The sequence below is a fragment of the Mustela nivalis genome (assembly GCF_964662115.1).
Source record: "Mustela nivalis genome assembly, chromosome: 4".
NCBI classification, from domain to species: domain Eukaryota; kingdom Metazoa; phylum Chordata; class Mammalia; order Carnivora; family Mustelidae; genus Mustela; species Mustela nivalis.
This window is the reverse complement of record NC_139023.1, coordinates 137,441,290-137,462,146: the sequence shown is the minus strand read 5'-3', so window position 1 is coordinate 137,462,146 and position 20,857 is coordinate 137,441,290. Positions and strand designations below refer to the sequence as shown.

General features: G+C 35.8%; 1 protein-coding gene across 15 annotated transcripts in view; it reads left to right on the top strand.

Annotated features, from left to right (window-relative positions):
* The window catches only part of NEK1 (NIMA related kinase 1), a 214,428-nt gene that overhangs the window by 86,721 nt on the left and 106,850 nt on the right, over window positions 1–20,857 (top strand). For 7 of the 15 annotated variants that reach the window (XM_082727264.1, XM_082727269.1, XM_082727275.1 and 4 more), the window contains 3 exons: window positions 12,173–12,256; window positions 12,934–13,011; window positions 14,126–14,221. In XM_082727264.1, coding sequence (XP_082583390.1) covers window positions 12,173–12,256; window positions 12,934–13,011; window positions 14,126–14,221 — 258 coding nt within the window. Of the gene's footprint in view, window positions 1–11,657; window positions 11,742–12,172; window positions 12,261–12,933; window positions 13,012–14,125; window positions 14,222–20,857 lie in introns of all 15 variants that reach the window. The other 8 variants (XM_082727266.1, XM_082727273.1, XM_082727270.1 and 5 more) reach the window with 3 other exon arrangements.

Below are 20,857 nucleotides of genomic sequence, written 5' to 3'. Positions count from 1 at the left end.
TTCATTTTATTTGTCCTGTCATATGTAGAGATGATTTTGCATCTGATTTGAACAATTTACAATATCCACTGTCAACATCTTTATGACAACCTTCATCTTTGGCAAGATTTGCAATTTCTTTTGCCATTCATTTTGTATAACATCCAACAGTCAGGGAGAGATTGACCAACAAAGACCTTGATGTGATGAATGTGAATAGAAACTGGTGTTAAGTGGGGACGGAATAATACCTGGGAACTAATTTTATAGTAGTCATTTGGGCTGTGACTCTCTTTACTTCTCAGTTCAACATTATAAGTAGCTAAATCTTTATATAACTGTACCTAGAGCATAATACAATAATGAATATTTGTAATAACTCTGACTCTTCAAGAAAAAAATTAAAATCAGTAATTTAAGGCAGCATTATCTATTGATAAATATTAATAGTCATCATTTGTACAGTTTGAAAATGTATATACATTTATCCTGTGGTTTATCCTTATAACCACTCACAGAATCTCCATTTTGCTGATGAAGAGAAGCAGTTTAAAGAGGTTGTGACACATGCAGCAATATGTGTTTTCTAATACTTTTACAAATCACAATATAAATAAACCTAAATAGGTAAGATTAGGTTCTGAGTCTTAAAAATTAATCCTTTGGAATTGGAAAACTGCTATAAATTATTTGCTCAGTATGTTTTACTAAATGCTTTGGGAAATCACAATGAATTAAAACATTGTTTCTGTGGCAAAATGAAATTGAAGTCCCTGGCTTTAAGCATTTGGAACATAATTTCTAGGTTGAATTGAAATTTTACAGAAAATGTGGATTTCAAAGTAATTATATATGCTTGCATATGAATTCAAAATGTTCTCTGGGTCACTGGAATTTTCAAAAAATGAAAAATGAAATCTTCAAAAGTCAGGGAAACTAAAAAGGAAGACTCCAGACAAATGGTTTGCTTTCTTCTAAACAGTATGAATAAAAAGTAAGAGTCTAATCCTGACAATAATTCTTTAGGTAGGAATTATTATTCCAAAGTTACAGCTTTTGAAACCAGCTCAGAGTCCTTAGTACTCTGCATAAGATCACATAGAATGTAGAGATAGGATGTAAGCCCAGATGTGTGGCTTTGGAGATTATGCTTTTAGGTGTTTTACTATGCTCTTTGCTCCTTTTTAAATCTCATATTAGTATTTGCTTTCATTTAGGTAAAACTTGTAGACATAATTTTGTAGAGCAGGTATAGACAGGCTTTTTCTGTAAAGGAGCAAGTAGTAAATATTTCAGACTTTGCAGTCCATATTGTCTCCTATAAAACAAATGGATGTAGCTGTGTTCTAGAAAAACTGTGTTTACAAAAACAGGCAGCAATCTAGATGTGACCTGGGTATTACAGTTTGCTAATTCTTGTTAAAAAGTATCATAATAGCAAGTTAGTTATTTAATACTAAATTGTTTATTTAAAAAAATATTTCAGTTCTCTAAAAAGTATTCTCTTATCGTTCTAAAATAACATGTTTGGTACAAAGAAATGAATATATGTAAATTATGAAGCAAAATAATATACTCAGGAGGTCAGAGCACTGATAAGTTAGGTCTATATACTGCTCTCTAATCTAGGGATTGGCAAATGTTTTTCTGTAAAGGGCCAGATAGTAAATATTTTAGGCTTTATTAGCCATAAGGTCTCTGTCGTAACTGCAAACTGAATTATGGCACAAAACTAAATATAGACATTGTGTAAATGAATGAGTGTAGCTGAGTTCCAATAAGACTTTATTTATGGACACTGAAATTTGAATTTCTTATAAACCACATGTGGTCGTGAAATATTCTCTTCATTTTTTCCCACCATTTAAAAATGTGAAAAACCATTCTTAGCTTATGGACCATGCAAAAATAGTTGGCAGACTGGATTTAGCCTGTGATCTGTAGTTTGCAATCCTGTCCTAACCTTTTTTTCTGCCTTCTCCCAGAGGTGACCATTATCCTGAATTTTGAATTTATCATTACTGTGGATTTTTATTTTATTTTATTTTTTATTTTTTTTAAGATTTTATTTATTTATTTGACAGACAGAGAACACAAGTAGGCAGAGAGGCAGGCAGAGAGAGAGAGAAGCAGGCTCTGCACTGAGCAGAGAGCCCGATGCAGGGCTCGATCCCAGGACCCTGGGATCATGACCTGAGCCAAAGGCCGAGGCTTTAACCCACTGAGCCACCCAGGCGCCCCTACTGTGGATTTTTAAAAATGCTTTTCTCCACTTATGTATATACACCTACACAATGTCGTATCCTGTTTTATTTTTGAGCTTATAAAAATTATACTGTATATAGACTGGGACTTGTTTTTTTTTTCATTTAACATTTTTTTCCTGAAATTCATTCATGTAGTTGAATGTAGTTGTACAGTATCCTGTTGTGTGCATATTATCACAATTATTAATTCTCCTGACAATAGTATTTATTTAGTTGGGTTTGAGTTCTGCTTTGAACATTCTTTTACATGTTTCTTAGTGCACATGTGCAAGAATTTTTCTTGGTTATCAGTTTTCCTCTGTTGAGAAACTTAAAAAATCTGCTGGATTATTTCCTTTGAGAAATGTTACTTTCTTATTAACTCATATTAAGTCATTTGGAATTTACTTATACTAATGGAAAAATGCCTTAAAAATGTGCAGTTAAGTGTTACACCTTTCATTCATTCTTTCATTCATTTATGTAATATTACACAAACATTTATTGACCGTAGTATATTGGTTTTGTGCCAGCAAGAGAATGTAAGATAAGCAATAGTTATACCAACAAACAATAGCAGTGGCTGTTTACTGAAAGCTTAGTGTGCCAGGCATGATGTTAAATATTTTATATACATTATCTCTGTTAAAAATTAGTTTTCTATAACAAAATACCATAAACCAAGTGGCTTAAACAATAGAAACTTGTTATCTCACAGTTCTGGAGGGTAAAAAAGTCCAAGATCAACATGTCTGTAGGGTAGATTCCTTCTGAGGGCTGCAAGATAGAATCATTTGTGCCTATCTTCTGGTGGTTGCAATCTTTAGCATTCCTTGACCTTAGAATCATTATCCTGATGTCTGCCTGCATTTCACATAGTGTTCTCCCTGTATGTGAACCTGCTTCAAATTTCCCCTTTTTATAAGGACATCAGTTGTATTGTATTAGAACCCACTCTAATGATATCCTTTTAACTTGATTAAGAATCTATTTCTAAATAAGTTCAAATTCTAGGGTACTAGGGGTTAGGACTTCAACATACGGATTTCAGAAGAACACAGTTCAACCCATAATAGTCTCTTTTAGACTTTACAGCAGTCCCATGTAGCTGTTGAACCTTAATGATACTGGTTCTGTCATAGTGTATACTGTATTACAAAAACCCTAGCTACTAAAAAGTGACTTAGGCACAGTTCCAGAGTAAAATAGCATAAACCCTCCTTTGTCTGCTCCTCCCTTCTAGATAGAATTAAATACTCTGGAAACTAGTTAGCTTACAACGGTGGTAAGGATTCTGTATCCTGGAAAGAAGAAGAGGAGCTAACTAGAGACCTCAGGACTTAAGAAGTAGCAATGTGGTTTCCTGGGGTTTCTTTTTATCTCCCATATATTGTGGGCTGGGTGTTGGCCATGCTTGCCTCCCAGATCCACCATAGACAAAAAAAAAAGCTAAAACAAAAACCAAAAGGCTGCTCTCACTCCCCACATTACTGGGAAAGAGGAATCTCAGGATCTGCTACAGTAGGATCCTGTTGTAAACTGTGGGCAACAATGAAGCCTCAGGCTGCCCCAACCTCATTCTACAACTAGAGCATGGGCAGGTGACTTGGAGGGCAGTTTGACTCATCAGTGGCAAAAAAGCCTTGGACAGTCCCAGTTCCACTCAACAACTAGGACACTAGCAGGTGATTCGATCTATCCCCAACAGAGTAGCAGCCACAAGGCCTTTGTATCTCTGTGCCCTCCCCCTAGAAACATACACCCAGACAAGTGTCATCTGTCACCTACTCTCAGGAGATCTTCCAGTAATAGCAGGTGGCTTAGGGAGGCAACTTTCATTATCATAAGATAGCGCCAGGAGAGACTGAGCAGGAGTACCATCAACACCAGAACAATGAAGCATATTGGAATAATATTACAAGGGTTCAGGAAAGCAAACTGTCATTAGATATAAAGCCCACAAAAGTAGGCCAGAACCTAAATGCCAATCCTAAATGGAGCTATTGCCTACTAAAATTGAAGCTATTAAGAGTTTTTAAATAATTAAAATATTCAGAATATAATTTAAAAAATCTGTCATAACCAGGAACCAGGAAAATCACAACCTGAGTGAGTAAGGCCACAGCATTGCCACTGTTATCAAGATGAATTACATAATGGAATTATCTGAGAAAGATTTTAAAGCTGCTTCAAACAAATGCTTTAGCAAGCAATTAAAACTCTTTTGAATGAATTAAAAAAGGAAAATCTCAGTGAAGAAATAGAAGTTATAAAAAATAACCAAATGAAAATTATGTAATTGGAAAATACTATAATAACAAAAATTTTAAATTCACTGGGTAGATTCAGTGGTAGAGTGGAGATGACAGAAGAAAATTTTTCTGTCTTAGGGATCTGTGGAACAATAAGAAGAGATTTAACATTTGTATCATTGGAGCCCAAAGGATAAGAGAAAGAATGTGGGAGTGAGAAAATTATTTGAAGAAATAATAGCTGAAAACTTTATATATTTGGCAAGGGACATAAACCTACAGATGGAAGAAGCTGAGCAAATCCCCAACTAGAATAAACAAATCTTTCCCAAGCAATATTATTAAATTTCTGAAAGTAAAAGACAAAACAATTCTTTATTGAGAGAGAAATGACATACTACCTATAAAGCAGCACCAATTTGAATGATATCAGATCCCTCATCTGAAACCATGGAGTACGGAAGAAAATGACAGGATTTTTCAAGTGCTAAAGGAAAAGAACTGTCAATCCTGAATCCTTTATCTAATTAAACTGTCCTTCAAGGGGGAAATAAAGACATTCTCACGCAAAGTAAGCTAAAAGAATCTGTTGTTAGCAGAGCAAATAAAATTGCTAAGGACAAAGAGACAAAGACATTATGTAATAACAATAGAATCACTCCTGTAAGGAGTTACTGCAGTCGTAAGTGGGTATATGCCAACAATGGAGTTTCAAAATATATAAAGTGGAAACAGAGCTGAAAGGATAAATCAAATCCACAAGTATAGTTTGGGACTTCAGTACCCTACTTCTCAGTGATTGATAGAACTGCTAAACAGAAATTAGCAATGATATAGAATAGCTGAGCACCATCACAAGCTACCAAGTTCTATTTTATACTTGTAGAGCATTCAACCCAACAATAGCACAACATACTTTTTTTTCAAGTGGAAATAAGTTAGCATGCAAAGAGACATCACCAAGACAGACTATATGCTGGATCATAAAATCTCAAGGAATTCAGAAGAATCAAAATTTCCCAGTATAATCTTTGAACATCATGGAACCAAACTAGAAATCTATACTAGAAAGATGACAGGAAAATGTACAAACAATTGAAAATTAAAACACTTTTAACTAAGATGGGGTCAAATAGGAAATCTAGAAAGAAACTTAAAAATACATAGAACTGAATGAAAATAGACGCACAACATATTAAAATTTGTGAGATACAGCTAGAGCCCTGCTCTGAAGGAAATTTATAACACTAGATGCTTATATTGGAAAAGAAGAAAGGCTTCAAATCAGTCTTAAATTCCTATCTCAAGATGATGGAAAAAGAAGAGCAAAATAGACCCAAAGCAAACAGAATGGAGGAAATCATTATAAGTAGAAATCAATGAAATTGAAAATGGGAAAATTATTAAGAAATTTAATGAAACAGAAAACTGGTTCTTAGAAAAAAATTGAATGAAATTGATAATCTCTAGATTGACAATAAAAACAAAGATGACATAAATCACCAATATCAAGAATAAAACAAGGGATATGACTACAGATTTTGTAGTGAGTAACAGGGTAATAACAAGCACCTTGACACTCATAAATTCAACAACTTAAAAGAACTAATCAAGTCTTTGAAAACTACAGACTACCAAATTGGAATAGATACCTTAAGTAGCCCTGTAACTTAGTTTTTTTGGTTTTGTGGGGTTTTTTTTTTTAGATTTTATTTATTTACTTGTCAGCGAGAAAGCGAGCACAGGCAGGCAGAGGCAGAGGGCGAAGCAGGCTCCCTGCCGAGCAAGGAGCCCTATGTGGGACTCGATCACAAGACGCTGGGATCATGACCCAAGCCGAAGGCAGCTGCTTAACCGACTGAGCCACCCAGGCATGCCAGTCCTGTAACATTTAAAAATTGAATTTGTGATTTAAAAGGTATTAAAAAAAAAAAAAAGAAAGAAATCTTCAGCCCTACCTGGTTTCACTGGAGAATTTTGCCAAACAGTCAAAGAATTAACACCAGTTTGATACAATGATACAGTCTCTTGGGAAATAGAAACAGAAGGAATATTTCCGAACTCATTCTGAGGCCTGTATTACCCTTCCCAAGCTTGACAAAGCACAAAAAAGAAAAGTACAGACTAATGTATCTCATGAACCCAGGTGCAAAAATCTGTAATAAAATTTTAGTTATTCTAATCTAACATGACCAAGTAGCATTTAGTCTGGAAATGCAAATCATGTTTCAATATTAGAAAATCAGTGTAATCCACTGTATCAGGAGGCTGAAGAAGAAAAATCATATCAAATCAATTGATGCAGAAAATCTTTTGATAAAGTTGATGACTTAAACTGTCAGTAAACTAGAAATAAAGGGAAACACCCTCAACTTCATAATAGGCATCTACAAAAAACCCAAAAACCTTAAATCTAACTTCATATACATAGAAGACTAAATGCTCTCCCTCTACAGTAGGGAAAAAAAGAAGGATGTTTGCTCTCACCACTGGAATCACAATATTGTACTGGAAGTTCTAGTTCTAGTTACTAGTTCTAGTTACTGCAGTAAGGCAGGAAAGAGAAAAGGCATACAGAATTGAAAAGAAGGAAGTAATGAAATAATTGCTATTTCCAGTTAACGATTATTTGTTTAGAAAATCCCAAGAACTCTCTGAAAACTCTCTGGAACTAAAAAATGAGTTCATTATAGTTAGCAGGATACAAGATTCAACACAGAAAAATCAACTGAATTTCCATACATTGACAATAAACAAGTGTATAAAAATACAATACCATTTATTTCCAAAAACGAAAAAAAAATTAGTAAAACATGCAGTATTTATGCAATTAAAATGACAAAATGTTGATGAAATCAAAGAAGATCTAAATACTTAAAGAATCATACCATGTTCCATACCATGTTCATGAATTGGAAGACTCAATGTAGTAAAAATGGTAGGTTGTCCTAACCTGACCTTTGTTTAGTGCAATTCCTGGTAAAATCTCAGGAACATTTTTTATAGATACAGACAAACTTATTCTAAAATGTATATGGAAAGGGAAAGGTCTTAAAACAGCCAGAACTCATTTGAAGAATTAAGTGGTGCCCCGGATTGGAGTATCTTTAAAAAAAACAAAACAGGGACGCCTGGGTGGCTCAGTTGGTCCCAGCGTCCTGGGATCGAGTCCCACATCGGGCTCCTTGCTCCGCAGGAGCCTGCTTCTCCCTCTGACTCTTCCTTCCACTCTGTCTGCCTGTGCTTGCTCTCATTCACTCTCTCTCTGACAAATAAATAAATAAAATCTTTAAAAAAACAAAACAAAACAAAAAAAAACAAGTGATTAAAAACTAGATGCTGGTGATGATGTGAAGAAACTGAATTATCCATTGTTGGTAAGAATGTAAAGTGACACAGCCATTATGCAAAATAATTTGACAGTCCCTTTTAAAACTAAAAATGGATCTACCAAAGGTAATTCTACTCTTGCACCTATGTCCCAAAGAAAATAAAATGTATTTTCACTCAGAAATGTATACAAATGTTCTTAGCAACTTCTAACTCTTCATAGCCAAAAAGTTGAAACTGCCCAATGTCCTGCTGTAAGTGAATGAATGAGCAAATTATGGTATATCCATACCATGGGATATTAGCAGTGAAACAGAACAAACTATTGATTTATGCATCCAATACCTTGAATGGACTGCAAGGAATAATATGAAGTAAAAACAGTCCATCTCAAATGGATATGTACTGTTTGATTCCAATATGTAAATTTTGTGAAATGTAAAGATGAAGAACATATAAGTAGTTGATGAGTGTTGGGTAGGGAGTAGTGAATATGGCTGTAAAGTGTATAGTAATGGTACAATTGAGTATCTTGATTATGGTGATGGTTACATAAGGTTATATGTGTGACAAATTGCATTAATACAAATACACTATATGTCATGTATAATTGCTAGAATCAGTTTCCTGGCTGTGATAGCATACTATAGTTATGCAAGATGATAAACTTGTGAGAGGATGGATGCAGGGTCCATGAAAACTCCTTGCACATTTTACCTTTCTGTGAATCTATAATATTTCAAAATGAAATGTTAAAAAAAATTGCTTCACGGGGACCCCTTGTGGCTCAGTGGGTTAAAGCCTCTGCCTTCGGCTCAGGTCATGATCGTAGGGTCCTGGGATCGAGCCCCGCATCGGGCTCTCTGCTCCTCGGAGAGCCTGCTTCTTCCTCTCTCTCTGACTGCCTCTTTGCCTACTTGTGATCTGTCTGTCAAATAAATAAATAAAATCTTTTTAAAAAAATTGCTTCAAAGTAACTCAGATTTTCTACTTAAAGTTCTCAAATACTGTGAAAGAAAGATACAGTCTATAGTGATACTCAGTTCTCCTCCACCCACTCTTCTGTAACTGTAGATACTTCCATCATCTTTTCATAGTTCACCTTAAATCTTTGCCCAGTCTTGCCTATTTCTTGTTTTCCTTCACCTTCCTACTCTCTAACTCATATTTTAAAAGCTCAAGGAACTGATAAGCTAATGCCAAGACCCCTTTGAAGAGGGGAAGAAACTGAGTGGGCAGTAGCCTTTGGTCAGGCTCCAAGAAAAGACAGGCAGAGCACATTCATATAAAATATTTTTTGTTCTGATATACCCACAAAGTAGGTGATATTATTATGTCCAAACTTACAGCAAGTTTTAGTAATTTTGCTGAAGGTCAGCAATGGTTAGGTGACATTGACAAATGTGTGAACTGACAGAATTTGGAGTCTTTCATAGTCCATGTTCTTAACCATCATAAATACTGTCTGTCCACCATTATGATACTCTGATGTGCACTACTGCAGATGGTATATATAAAAATGGTAGGGCATGTCACACTTAACTGACTGGAGGAGGTATGAGCAAGGCTTGCTCCATGGGAGAAATGTTTGATTTGCATTTTGGAAGATGAGTAGAATTAGCCATTTTAAGAAGATGAGTGAAATCATGACATAGTCTATAAACCACATGTAGTCATCATGGCTAGAATGTAGGCATTGGCAGAGATGAGGATAGATGCAGCTAGATCACAAATGGCCTTATCTGCCATGCAGTGGAATAGAATGTATATGAATAATCTATATTCATATATTATGAAGATAATGGAAACCACTGGAAGGTTTATGTGGGCTTTGATGTGAAAGAAACTGTTAGAAGAGCTATTCTGCATTGTAGAGAATAGACGGGAGTGAAATAGACTAAGAGATGTAATGATAAATTAGGAAACTCTTGGAAAGTCAGAAGTCAAGAGAAGAGAGCATGAACTAAGGCAGAAACTGAAGGGGTAGTTAGACAGGAGGAGGTGGCTTAGTAATTTGATGGTCCTTTGTTTTTGGCAGGGTAGAGAAAGAGGCAAAGAAAACTCCCAGCTTGCTGCCTTGGGTGTCAGATTGTGATCAATAACTGAAGTAAGAAAAAAATTATATAGTAAAAAGGATGATGAAGTCAGGTTTATAAATTGTTTGAAGTAGCTTTGCTGCATAGTGAGTAGAGTTGTCCAGATGCTAGTTGAATATACACAGACATTCAAGAAAAAGGACTACAAGGCTGATTGAGATTTGGGAATCAGCAACATATGTTAAAGCCTAGGAATAAGAAGAGAAGGAGGACCAGAGAATGAACCTTGACAAAATATTGACATTAGTGATGAGCCAAGGAAGAGAAAAGCCAGGGGAAAATAGTGAGGATTGATTGGAAGAACCCAGGAGAGAGTGCTGTTATAAATATGAAAGAGAAGAGAGATTTGTTTTTAATGTGTGAATTATAGAACACTATTTGGTGGAATATTATGAATACTATATAGTCAGTTAATAATACTGTTTTTAAGGATATTGAATGTGAGGAGAGACTTGGAATATTACAATTAATTGATATGCTGATTAATATTAAGGTAAAATCAGAATAACTATAGTAAAATTCCAGTTTTGTAAAGATAAAATGTGTATGTATTTATACATATGAGGAAGAAGAAATTTGGAAGTAAATTAACTTTAGACTTTAGGTGCTTTGGGTTGTCAAATCGTGAATGATTTATAAGCTTTCTGCAGTGAACATATGCTTTTATGAGAGGAAAAAAATTCTTGTATGGATTCAAACTCATCTCCAGTGGAAATATTAATTAAAAATTTACTCAAAAGTGTCCATTTGAATTTTGAACTAGGAAGTCAGTGGTAACCTTGAAAATTTTCACAGTGGGATCAGAAACCAGATTGTGTTAGGTTAGAAAGTAAATAGGGGAAAAAATGTAAATAGGAAGCAGGAAAGTGGAGGTCATGAATATAAAAAAGTATGCTTTCAACAAGCTGATAAAAAGACATTAGATAGGAAAGTTAGACCCTGATGATTTTTTTTTTAAATTTTATTTATTTATTTGAAAGACAGAGATCACAAGTAGGCAGAGAGGCAGGCAGAGAGAGAGAGAGAGGGAAGCAGGCTTCCTGCGGAGCAGGGAGCCCGATGCGGGGCTCGATCCCAGGACCCTGAGATCATGACCCGAGCCAAAGGCAGCAGCCCAAACCACTGAGCCACCCAGGCGCCCCAGACCCTGATGATTTTTTTAAGGAGAAAATTTTACAGCATAGTTGTGTGCTGAAGGCAGAGAAAATGGATAGTTTGACAATCTCCTAACTTTTTGGAAGGATATTAATAATTTCTAATAAGGACATAATTCCATGTTTATGATAAGCTGTGTTTAAAAATGATACCAGTTTGTGATTGAATGTGATCATTTGCAGTATAGTAATAGGATATGCCCAAGTGTAGAGTTTGAGTTCAAATATTTAATATTGTGTCTGTGTATTTAGTATGTAAACAAATGTGTAGAAATGACCGGCCCTTTACAGAACAGAACTTGTATTTGGGTTTAGCTAACCTCCAAAGCAGTTTTAAAAAACTGATTACTTACATGACTAATAAAAACATAGCTGGTCTCTCATTTGAATAATTATATATGGGGTTTAATTGCTTCCTTCTGTTCTCAATGAATGTATTGGTTATACTGATGTAGGAAAATGCCAGGGTTTATCTAAGTTTATCCACTAGAAATGATCAGTGTTTGCCAAATGAAATAAAGTGGCAACTGGATATTCCTAGGTAAGATGCTAATGTAGCCTTAGTCATTCTTTAAACTTAGTACATTAAATGATGAACAGGGAATCCTGCAAAACCTGGCAGCTATGTATGGAGGCAGGTCCAGCTCTTCAAGAGGAGGGAAGCCAAGAAACAAAGAGGAAGAGGTATGCTTCCCGCATGTTCGCTACCTCCGTCACATAGCCATTTTTGAGTTTATTGCCTTCCTTTCTTGCATGGTTTAAATTCTTAACAATTATTTAAGGATTTTGTAAGTCTACAGGGACCTGTTAATATAATTTGACTGACATGCTGTGTCATAATTTTGCCCCATAACTGATATTTAGTATTCTGAGTTGATTTCTTTTCTTTTGATAAAAATAAAAATTTATAATTATGTGTTTCTTTTCAGAAATAAGTTGATCTAAATTAAACACTTGAAAGCTAATATTACGTTTCCATTAACCAGATTTTGAAACTTTTATTTCTTGTATTCAGATTAACACTTTTCTTTAAATTAAAAAATTTTTAGCAGTAAAAATATTGATAGTTTTTTCTTTAAATTAAACTGCTGTGTGTTTTTTTTCTCTCCTTGTAGGTTTATCTGGCAAGACTGAGGCAAATAAGACTGCAGAATTTCAATGAGCGCCAACAGATTAGAGCCAAACTTCGTGGTGAAAAGGCAGGTTGAATAATAATTTTTAAAAAGTAATTGAATGACATTATAATAGATTAAGATTAAAAATGTTATGCCACTGGGGCGCCTGGTGGCTCAGTTGGTTAAGCATCTGCCCTCGGCTCAGGTCATGATCCCACAGGCCTGGGATAGAGCCCCACATCAGGCTCCCTGCTCAGTGCGGAGTCTGCTTCTCCCTCTCTCTCTTCTCCCCACCTCCAACTTGTACATGCCCTCTCTCTCTCTCTCTCCTCTCTTTCTCTCACTCTGAAATAAATGAATAAAATCTTAAAAAAAAATTAAAAATGCTGTGCCATTAACATAAAAATCTGATGGAGTTAGAGTCAAAGATCAGAAAACTATACATAGGAATAAAATACATTTTAGTTGTGGGATTTAAAATTGATAAGACCATTTTTCCAGAGGAATTTTGAGAGGAAAATTAAAGTACTACCCATGGCCATTTTACATCATTCTATTTTTGTCTTTTTTTCCATTTATTGTCTGTAAGAGTTGGTAGTTGTGGATAATTCACTTGCAGTACTTGAGAGAAAATTAGTAGTGTTGAACAATATACCATTTTATATTTTTAGGTGTTAGTTTATTTGTATTATCTTCCACAGAGCTCTGCACTGAATTCAAGGCTCTGTCTTAAGAGGTTTGCTTATGTACTTACTTTGTAGAAAGAAGCTGATTATTCTGAAGGACAAGAAGGAAGTGAGGAGGCTGACATGCGGCGTAAAAAAGTTGAAGCATTTAAGGTATAAACTAGAAATATACAGTTTTCTTGGAGAAGATTGGGACTTAAGGTAGAAAATTGTGTTAAGTCTTGGGGCACCTGGGTGGTTCAGTGGGTTAAGCCTCTGCCTTCAGCTCAGGTCATGATCTCAGGGTCCTGGAATTGAACCCCGCATCAGGCTCTCTGCTCAGCAGGAAACCTGCTTCCTCCTCTCTCTCTGCCTGCCTCTCTGTCTACTTGTGATCTCTGTCTGTCAAATAAACAAATAAAATCTTAAAAAGGTAAAAGAAAATTGTATTAAGTCTTACATAGTTATTCTCTGTCTTAATTTTTCATTTCCCTTTATCCTTCACTGTTTGGTTTCTGAAAAACAGTGTCTTCCTCTCTCTTCGTATCCTGTATTTATGGAGAGTAATTTGATAAAATGACAGAAGAATATGAAACTATTACACAATCTTAAAAAGAAAAAATGGTAACCTTAAACATGAAAAATATTATTGTCTGTTTCTCTGAAGACAAATGATATCTGTAGTTTCCATGTGTAGTGGTTATCACGTTCACCTCACAAATGATATCTGTATATAACCATAGTTTAAAAGTTTTACATTTGATATTCCATTAGAATGAGAGATGGAGAGAAGTGAGTTGGGCGAAATTGGAGGGGGAGACAAGTCATGAATGACTGTGGACTCTGAGAGACAAACTGAGGGTTTTTTGGGGGTGGAGGGTGCGGTGAGCCTGGTGGTGGGTATTAAGGAGGGCATGAATTGCATGGAGCAGTGGGTATGGTGCATAAATAATGAATTTTGGAACACTGAAAAAAAATAAGTTTAATTTAAAAAATAAATAAATAAAAATACCATCATGCTGCACACTTTAAAAAAAATATATGCCTGTATTTATTTTTATTCAGCAAATACTTACTGAGCAGCTGCTGTGTGTTGAGCTCTGGTTTTAGTGCTAGGGATATAGAGTGAGCTTCTATTTTTACTCAAGAAATTCTCCCCCACCCCGAGAACTCTTCTTTTTTGGCAAAATAAGTAGATCGTTTTAGAGACCTCAAACAAAACAAAACGAAAAAACAACCTATGCCCTTCTTTTTGGTAACTAATTTTGTTGATTGTTTTTATTTTCAGGCCCAAGCAAGTGCACGTGCTGCTGTACTAAAAGAACAATTAGAACGAAAGAGAAAGGAAGCGTATGAGAGAGAAAAGAAAGTATGGGAAGAGCATGTAAGATTTAGCTCATATTCTTGATTGTGATCATGTTGATGTTCCTGTATCTCTTACTGGCTAATATGTCACCATTATAATTTTGTAATTCTTTCCCATTTTTTATTCTTATTCATTTCCCCCTCTCATCCTCACCTGGCTCTCCCTTTCTGTCTTTCTGATTTAAGGATGATCAATATGAAAGTTATTTTGGGGTTTGATTTGGGGTGAAAACCTAACTTATTCTAAGTGAATAAGTTCTAAAATAAGTTTTTATTATTGCCAAGTTCCTAATCAAAATCCTGGCATCACTTAATGGCTGTGCTTTCCTTCTGCCACTGATTTATAAATATATTTTATATATAACATATAGATTTATAATTTATATTATAATTATGTAAGATAATTATAAAAATATTTAAATTTATAGTATATTAATCTACCTTTATACCTTTATACATTATACTATATAATTAATATGAATTAATATACATTATTGACATAAATAGTAATATAAATACATATATTAAACTCTTATACAAGCTAGAGAATGAATCTATAGTACACATGCATCAAGCTCTCTTCTGCTCCATACTCTATCTGTTCTGCCACCACCTCACTGTGTTCGTAATTGTAGATTTAGAATATATTTAAAATTTTTAAAATTTAATTTTACATTAACAGTAAACATTTTAACAATGTTTATTCTTCTGATCCATGGGCATGGAATGTTTTTCCATCTTTTTGTGTCTTCAATTTCTTTCATGAATGTTCTGTAGTTCCTCGAGTACAGATCCTTTACCTCTTTGGTTAGGTATCTTATGATTCTTGGTGCTATAGTAAATGGAATCGATTCTCTAATTTTCCTTTCTATATTTTCATTGTTGGTGTATAAGAAAGCAGCTGATTTCTGTGCACTGATTTTGTATCCTGCCACATTACTGAATTGCTGTATGAGTTCTGGTAGTTTGGGGGTGGAGTCTTTTGGGTATCATGTCATCTGTGAAGAGAGAGTTTGACTTCTTCTTTGCCAATCTGAATACGTTTTTTTGTTGTCTGATTGCTGTTGCTAGGACTTCTAGTACTATGTTGAACAGCAGTGGTTAGAGTGGGCATCCTTGTTGTGTTTCTGATCTCAAAGGGAAGGTTGTCAGCTTTCCCCATTGAGAATGCTATTTGCTGTGGGTTTCTCATAGATAGATTTTATGAAGTTGAGGAATGTTCCCTCCATCCCTATACTGTGAAGAGTTTTAATGAGGAACGGATGCTGTATCTTGTCAAATGCTTTTTCTGCATCACTTGAGTAGACCATGTGGTTCTTCTCTCTTTGCTTATTGATTTGCAAATGTTGAACCATCCTTGCATCTCAGGGATAAATCCCACCTGGTCATGGTGGAAAATCTTCTTAATGTACTTTCTTAATGTACTGTTGGATCCTGTTAGCTAGGATCTTGTTGAGAAATTTGGCATCCATATTCATCAGATATTGGTCTGAAATTCTCCTTTTTGATGGGGTCTTTGCCTGGTTTGGGGATCAGGGGGTATGCTGGCTTCATGGAAAGAGTCTGGAAGTTTTCCTTCTGTTTCTATTTTTTGAAACAGCTTCAGGAGAATAGGTATTATTTCTTCTTTGAATTTTGTAGAATTACCCAGGGAATCTGCCAGGTCCTGGGCTCTTGTTTTTTGGGAGGTTTTTGATCACTGCTTCAATCTCCTTACTAGATAATGGTCTATGCAGGTTGTCAATTTCTTCCTGTTTCAGTCTTATAAATGTATAGGTTTCTAGGAATGCATCCATTTCTTCTAGGTTGCTTAGCTTATTAGCATATAACTGTTGATAATAATTTCTGATGATTGTTTCTGTTTCTTTGGTGTTAGTTGTGATCTCTCCCCTTTCATTCATAATTTTATTAATTTGGGTCCTCTCTCTTTTCTTTTGGATTCATTTGGCCTGTGGTTTATAGATCTCATTAATTCTTTCAAAGAACCAGCTTCTAGTTTCGTTGATATATTCTACTGTATCTCTAGTTTCTATCTCACTGATCTCTGCTCTAATCTTGATTATTTCCCTTCTTGTGCATAGGTTTGGCTTAATTTGTTGTTGGTTTCCCAGTTCTTTAAGGTGTAAAGAGAGCTGGTATATTCGGGATTTTTCAATCTTTTTGAGTGAGGCTTGGATGGCTATGTATTACCCCCTTAGGACCACCTTTGCTGTATCCCATAGGTTTTGGACTGATGTGTCTTCATTCTCATTGGTTTCCATGAATTGTTTAAGTTCTTCTTTGATTTCCTGGTTGATCCAAACATTCTTGAGCAGCTTGGTCTTTAGCTTCCCAGTGTTTGAATTCCTTCCAAACTCTTTCTTGTGGTTGAGTTCCAGTTTCAAAGCATTTTTGTCTGAGAATATGCAGGGAGTAATCTTAATCTTTTGGTATTGGTTGATCCCTGATTTGTGACCCAATATGTGGTCTACTCTGGAGAAAGTTCCATGTGCACTCAAGAAGAATGAGTATTCTGTTGTTTTAGGGTGGAATGTTCTTTATATATCTATGAGGTCCATCTGGTCCAATGTGTCATTCAAAGTTCTTGTTTCTTTATTGATTTTCTGCTTGGATGATCCATTTATTACTGAGAGTGGCGTGTTAAGATCCCTACAATTAACGTATTCATAACAATATGACTCTTTATTTTGATTAACAGTTGGCTTATGTAGTTGGCTGCTCCCATATTGGGGGCGTAAATATTTACAATTGTTAGATCTTCTTGGTGGATAGACTCTTTAAGAATGATGTAGTGTCCTTCTTTATCTCTGATTACAGTGTTTAGTTTAACATCTAATTTATCTGATATGAGAATTGCTACCTCAGCTCTCTTTTGAGGCCTGTTGCATGAAAGATGCTTCTCCTTCCCTTCACTTTCAGTCTGGATGTATCCTTAAGTTCAAAATGGGTCTCTTGTAGACAACCTGTGGACAGGCCCTGTCGTTTTATCCAATCTGCAACCCTGTGCTGTTTTGTGGGAGCATTTAGTCCATTCACGTTGAAATTTAATAGACATCATGTTGTCTGTGAAGTCCTTATTTCTATAGATTGTCTCGTAAATTTTTTTTTAAAGATTTTATTTATTTATTTGACAGAGAGAGATCACAAGTAGGCAGAGAGGCAGGCAGAGAGAGAGGAAGGGAAGCAGGCTCCCTGCTGAGCAGAGAGCCCGATGCGGGACTCGATCCCAGGACCCTGAGATCATGACCTGAGCCGAAGGCAGCGGCTTAACCCACTGAGCCACCCAGGCACCCCTGTCTCGTAAATTTTTGTTCTATGACACTGTTGGGTTCTTTCTTCTTCTATAGAACATGCCCCTTAATATTTCTTGTGGAGCCAGCTTGATGGTCACATACTGTTTTTAACCTCACCAGTCTTGGAAGCTTTTAATCTCTCCATCCATTTTGAATGTCAACCTTGTTGGATAAAGTATTCTTGGCTGCATGTTCTTCTCATTTAGAGCCCTAAATATATCTTTCCAGCCCTTTTTGGCTTGCCAGGTTTCTGTGGACAGGTTTGATGTTACTCTGATGGACCTTCCTCTGTATGTAAGGAATCTCTTCCCCCTAGCTGCCCTTAGGACCTCTTATCTAAAATTATGATTCATGAATTATGCAATCAAGTGTCTGGAGGTCTTTCTATATTCGTTGATCTTGGTGCCTCTAGGACATGATCATTTGTTCCATTCCCCAGGTCGGGGAAATTTTCATCCAGAATTTGTTCAACTATATCTTCTAGTCTTCTCTCTTTCTCCACCCCCTCAGGGATCTCCAAAATTCTGACGTTAGAACGTTTCATGGTGCCATTTATTTCCCTAATTCTGTTTTCATGGCTTCTAAGCTGTTTGTTCCAGGTCTTCTCCTGATCCTTTTTCTCTATCATTTTGTCCTCTAGGTCACTAATTCTATCTTCTACTTCGGTTACCCTAGCTGTTAGAGTTTTTAGGTTAGATTGGATCTCACTGATAGCATTTTTAACTTCTGTCATGTTGGCTCTCACTTCTGCCCATAGAGATTCTTTGTTGTCACAAATGGTTTTCTCCAACCTTGCCATTGCCTGGATAATTGTTACCATGAATTCCCTTTCCAACATACTGTTTATGTCCATATCCAGCAGTCCTGTGGGAGAAGGCACAGTCTCTGATTTTGTCTTTTGTGAGGTGTTCCTCCTCCTACTCATTTTGGTGGCAGCTCATTGGGGGATGTATAGCTGAATATATCAGCCACCATCCAGGCAAGGTGCATCCTCTCCACTGATGTCTTCTGCCACTGTACAATTCCAGAAGTGTATAATCTTACAGCTCAGGCTGATTTCCTGGGTGTTCAGAGTGTTCTGGTAGATATTTAGCTCACTTCAAGGGACTGGTTGAAACGGTGTCTCCTACTTTTCTGCCTTCTTGTCCTTCCTCCTTATTTTTAAATTTCTGTTAGAGTTTTCCCCTCATTTCCTTTTTACTCTTCTTTGTTTTCCTTAGTTGCTTGCTTTCTTTTTCTTTACCGGATACATTCCTGGTTAATTTTTGTCTCTTTCTCTCTCTCTCTCTTTTTTTTTTTTTCTTTTAAAATTCTCTTGGGGGGGGCACCTGGGTGATTCATTCATTTAAGCATCTGACTGACTCTGGATTTCTACTTAGATCATGGTCCCAGAGTCGTAAGCTCAAGCCCTTCCTTGGGCTCCTCACTCAGTGGGGAGTCTGCTTCTCTCTCTCTTTCTCTCCTTGTCCCCCCTCACTCTCTCCCTTTCTGTCTCTCAAATCAATAAATAAATCTTTAAAAGAAATTCTGTTGGAATTTTTGTCAGTATTACCTTAAATCCACAAATTAATTTATTCAGGAGCATGTTAAGTATCTACATTTTATTCATTATTTCTTTTATATCTCTTGCACAGTTTTGATCATTTTAAGGTCATACTTGTTATATTTCTTGTAAAGGTTATTTGTTAAACACTACCTAATTCTATTTCTGTTTTAAAAGGTTTTTTTTTCCCCTGCCAGAATATTGCTAATATGTGGAGAAATTGTTGGGTTTTAGCTTATACAATGTTTAATTTTTGGATTTTTAGTCTACAGCTATATCAATGGCAAGTAGTCATGATATATATCATAACAATAATTCCTATAGCTTTTTGTAGGCACATTATAACCACTGCACATATTGGGCTTTGTTTAATCTTTACAACTTTATAAAATAGATAGAAGGATAAAACAATTAGGTGAAGTCAAAATTCCAGTTAGTACAGAATAGTGATTTGAACCTAGGCCTGCCCAGTGTTGAAGTCTTTATTCTTTTTTTTTTTTTTTAAGACTTTATTTATTTATTTGAGAGAAAGAGAGTGAAAGAGAGCATGAGAGGGGGGAAGGTCAGATGGAGAAGTAGACCCCCCATGCAGCTGGGAGCCCCATGTGAGACTTGATCCCGGGACTCAAGGATCATGACCTGAGCCAAAGGCAGTTGCCCAACCAATTGAGCCACGCAGGCACCCGAAGTCTTTATTCTTATGCACTAACCCTAATTTCCCTTGCTTTCTTTAAGCTGTATCTTGTCTTACTGTTTTACTTTTATTACATTGGCCAGAACTTCTAGGACAACATTAAACAATAATAGGGATAGTATTTTGTTCCTTTTTTTTTTTTTTAAGATTTTATTTATTTATTTGTCAGAGAGAGAGAGAGAGAGAGAGAGCGAGCGCACACATAAGCAGGCAGAGTGGCAGGCAGAGGCAGAGAGAGAAGCAGGCTCTCTGGGGGGCAAGGAGCCCGATGCGGGACTCTGGGATCCCAGGACCCTGGGCTCTTGGCCTGAGCCGAGGGCAGTGGCTTAACTGACTGAGCCACCCAGGCGTCCTTTGTTCCTATTTTTAATGGAAATACTTTTGTCATTTTTCTGTTATATATGGTAAAATAATAAGGAGTATAGTTGTATCTCTAGGATTTAATAGTTTTTATCAGCGGTGTGTTTTGGAGTTTGATCACATGTCTTGTGTGTCTCTTCTTAATTCACCGCTTGAGTAACATATAGGGAGATTCTCTTCTTACCAGCTTCCTGATGAAAAAGAACCACTTAGCTATAAGAGAATGTGTGAAAGAGACAATTCCAGAAGTTAGAGTAAATTTAAGGATTGTTTGATAATTCCTTTTTGTTTTCTGTTCAAAGTAATTTCATTTAATAGCTGTTCTGATTTGTTCATCTTGTTAGTTACATTTTTCTCCTAAGTTTTAAAAGACTAGCAGTAGAGAAATCTCATCTCATTCCCCCTTTTTCTTTCCTGATATAACATGGACAAGTTTGAATGTGAAACTAACTGTGATAATATATTTCATCTTCCCCAAGAGTGTCTAGTAATTATCTCCTGGTCCATTGTCCAAAATTTACCTATCTTTATATTGCTATACTTTTTAAATATTTTAAACCTAGTGTTCCTTAATTCCCTTTTCCTCCCCCTTACTTCAGATGGAGTAACATGAATAGGGCAAGAGTATGAGATAATTACAGTGCTAACTCATCAGCTGTTCCTCAAGAGAAAGTTTCAACAACCAAATTTGTCAGAAGTAGAACTAATTCATCTTCATAGTCAGAACCAATGATTTTATTACCCAAGTCCCTTCAGGGTTACCTT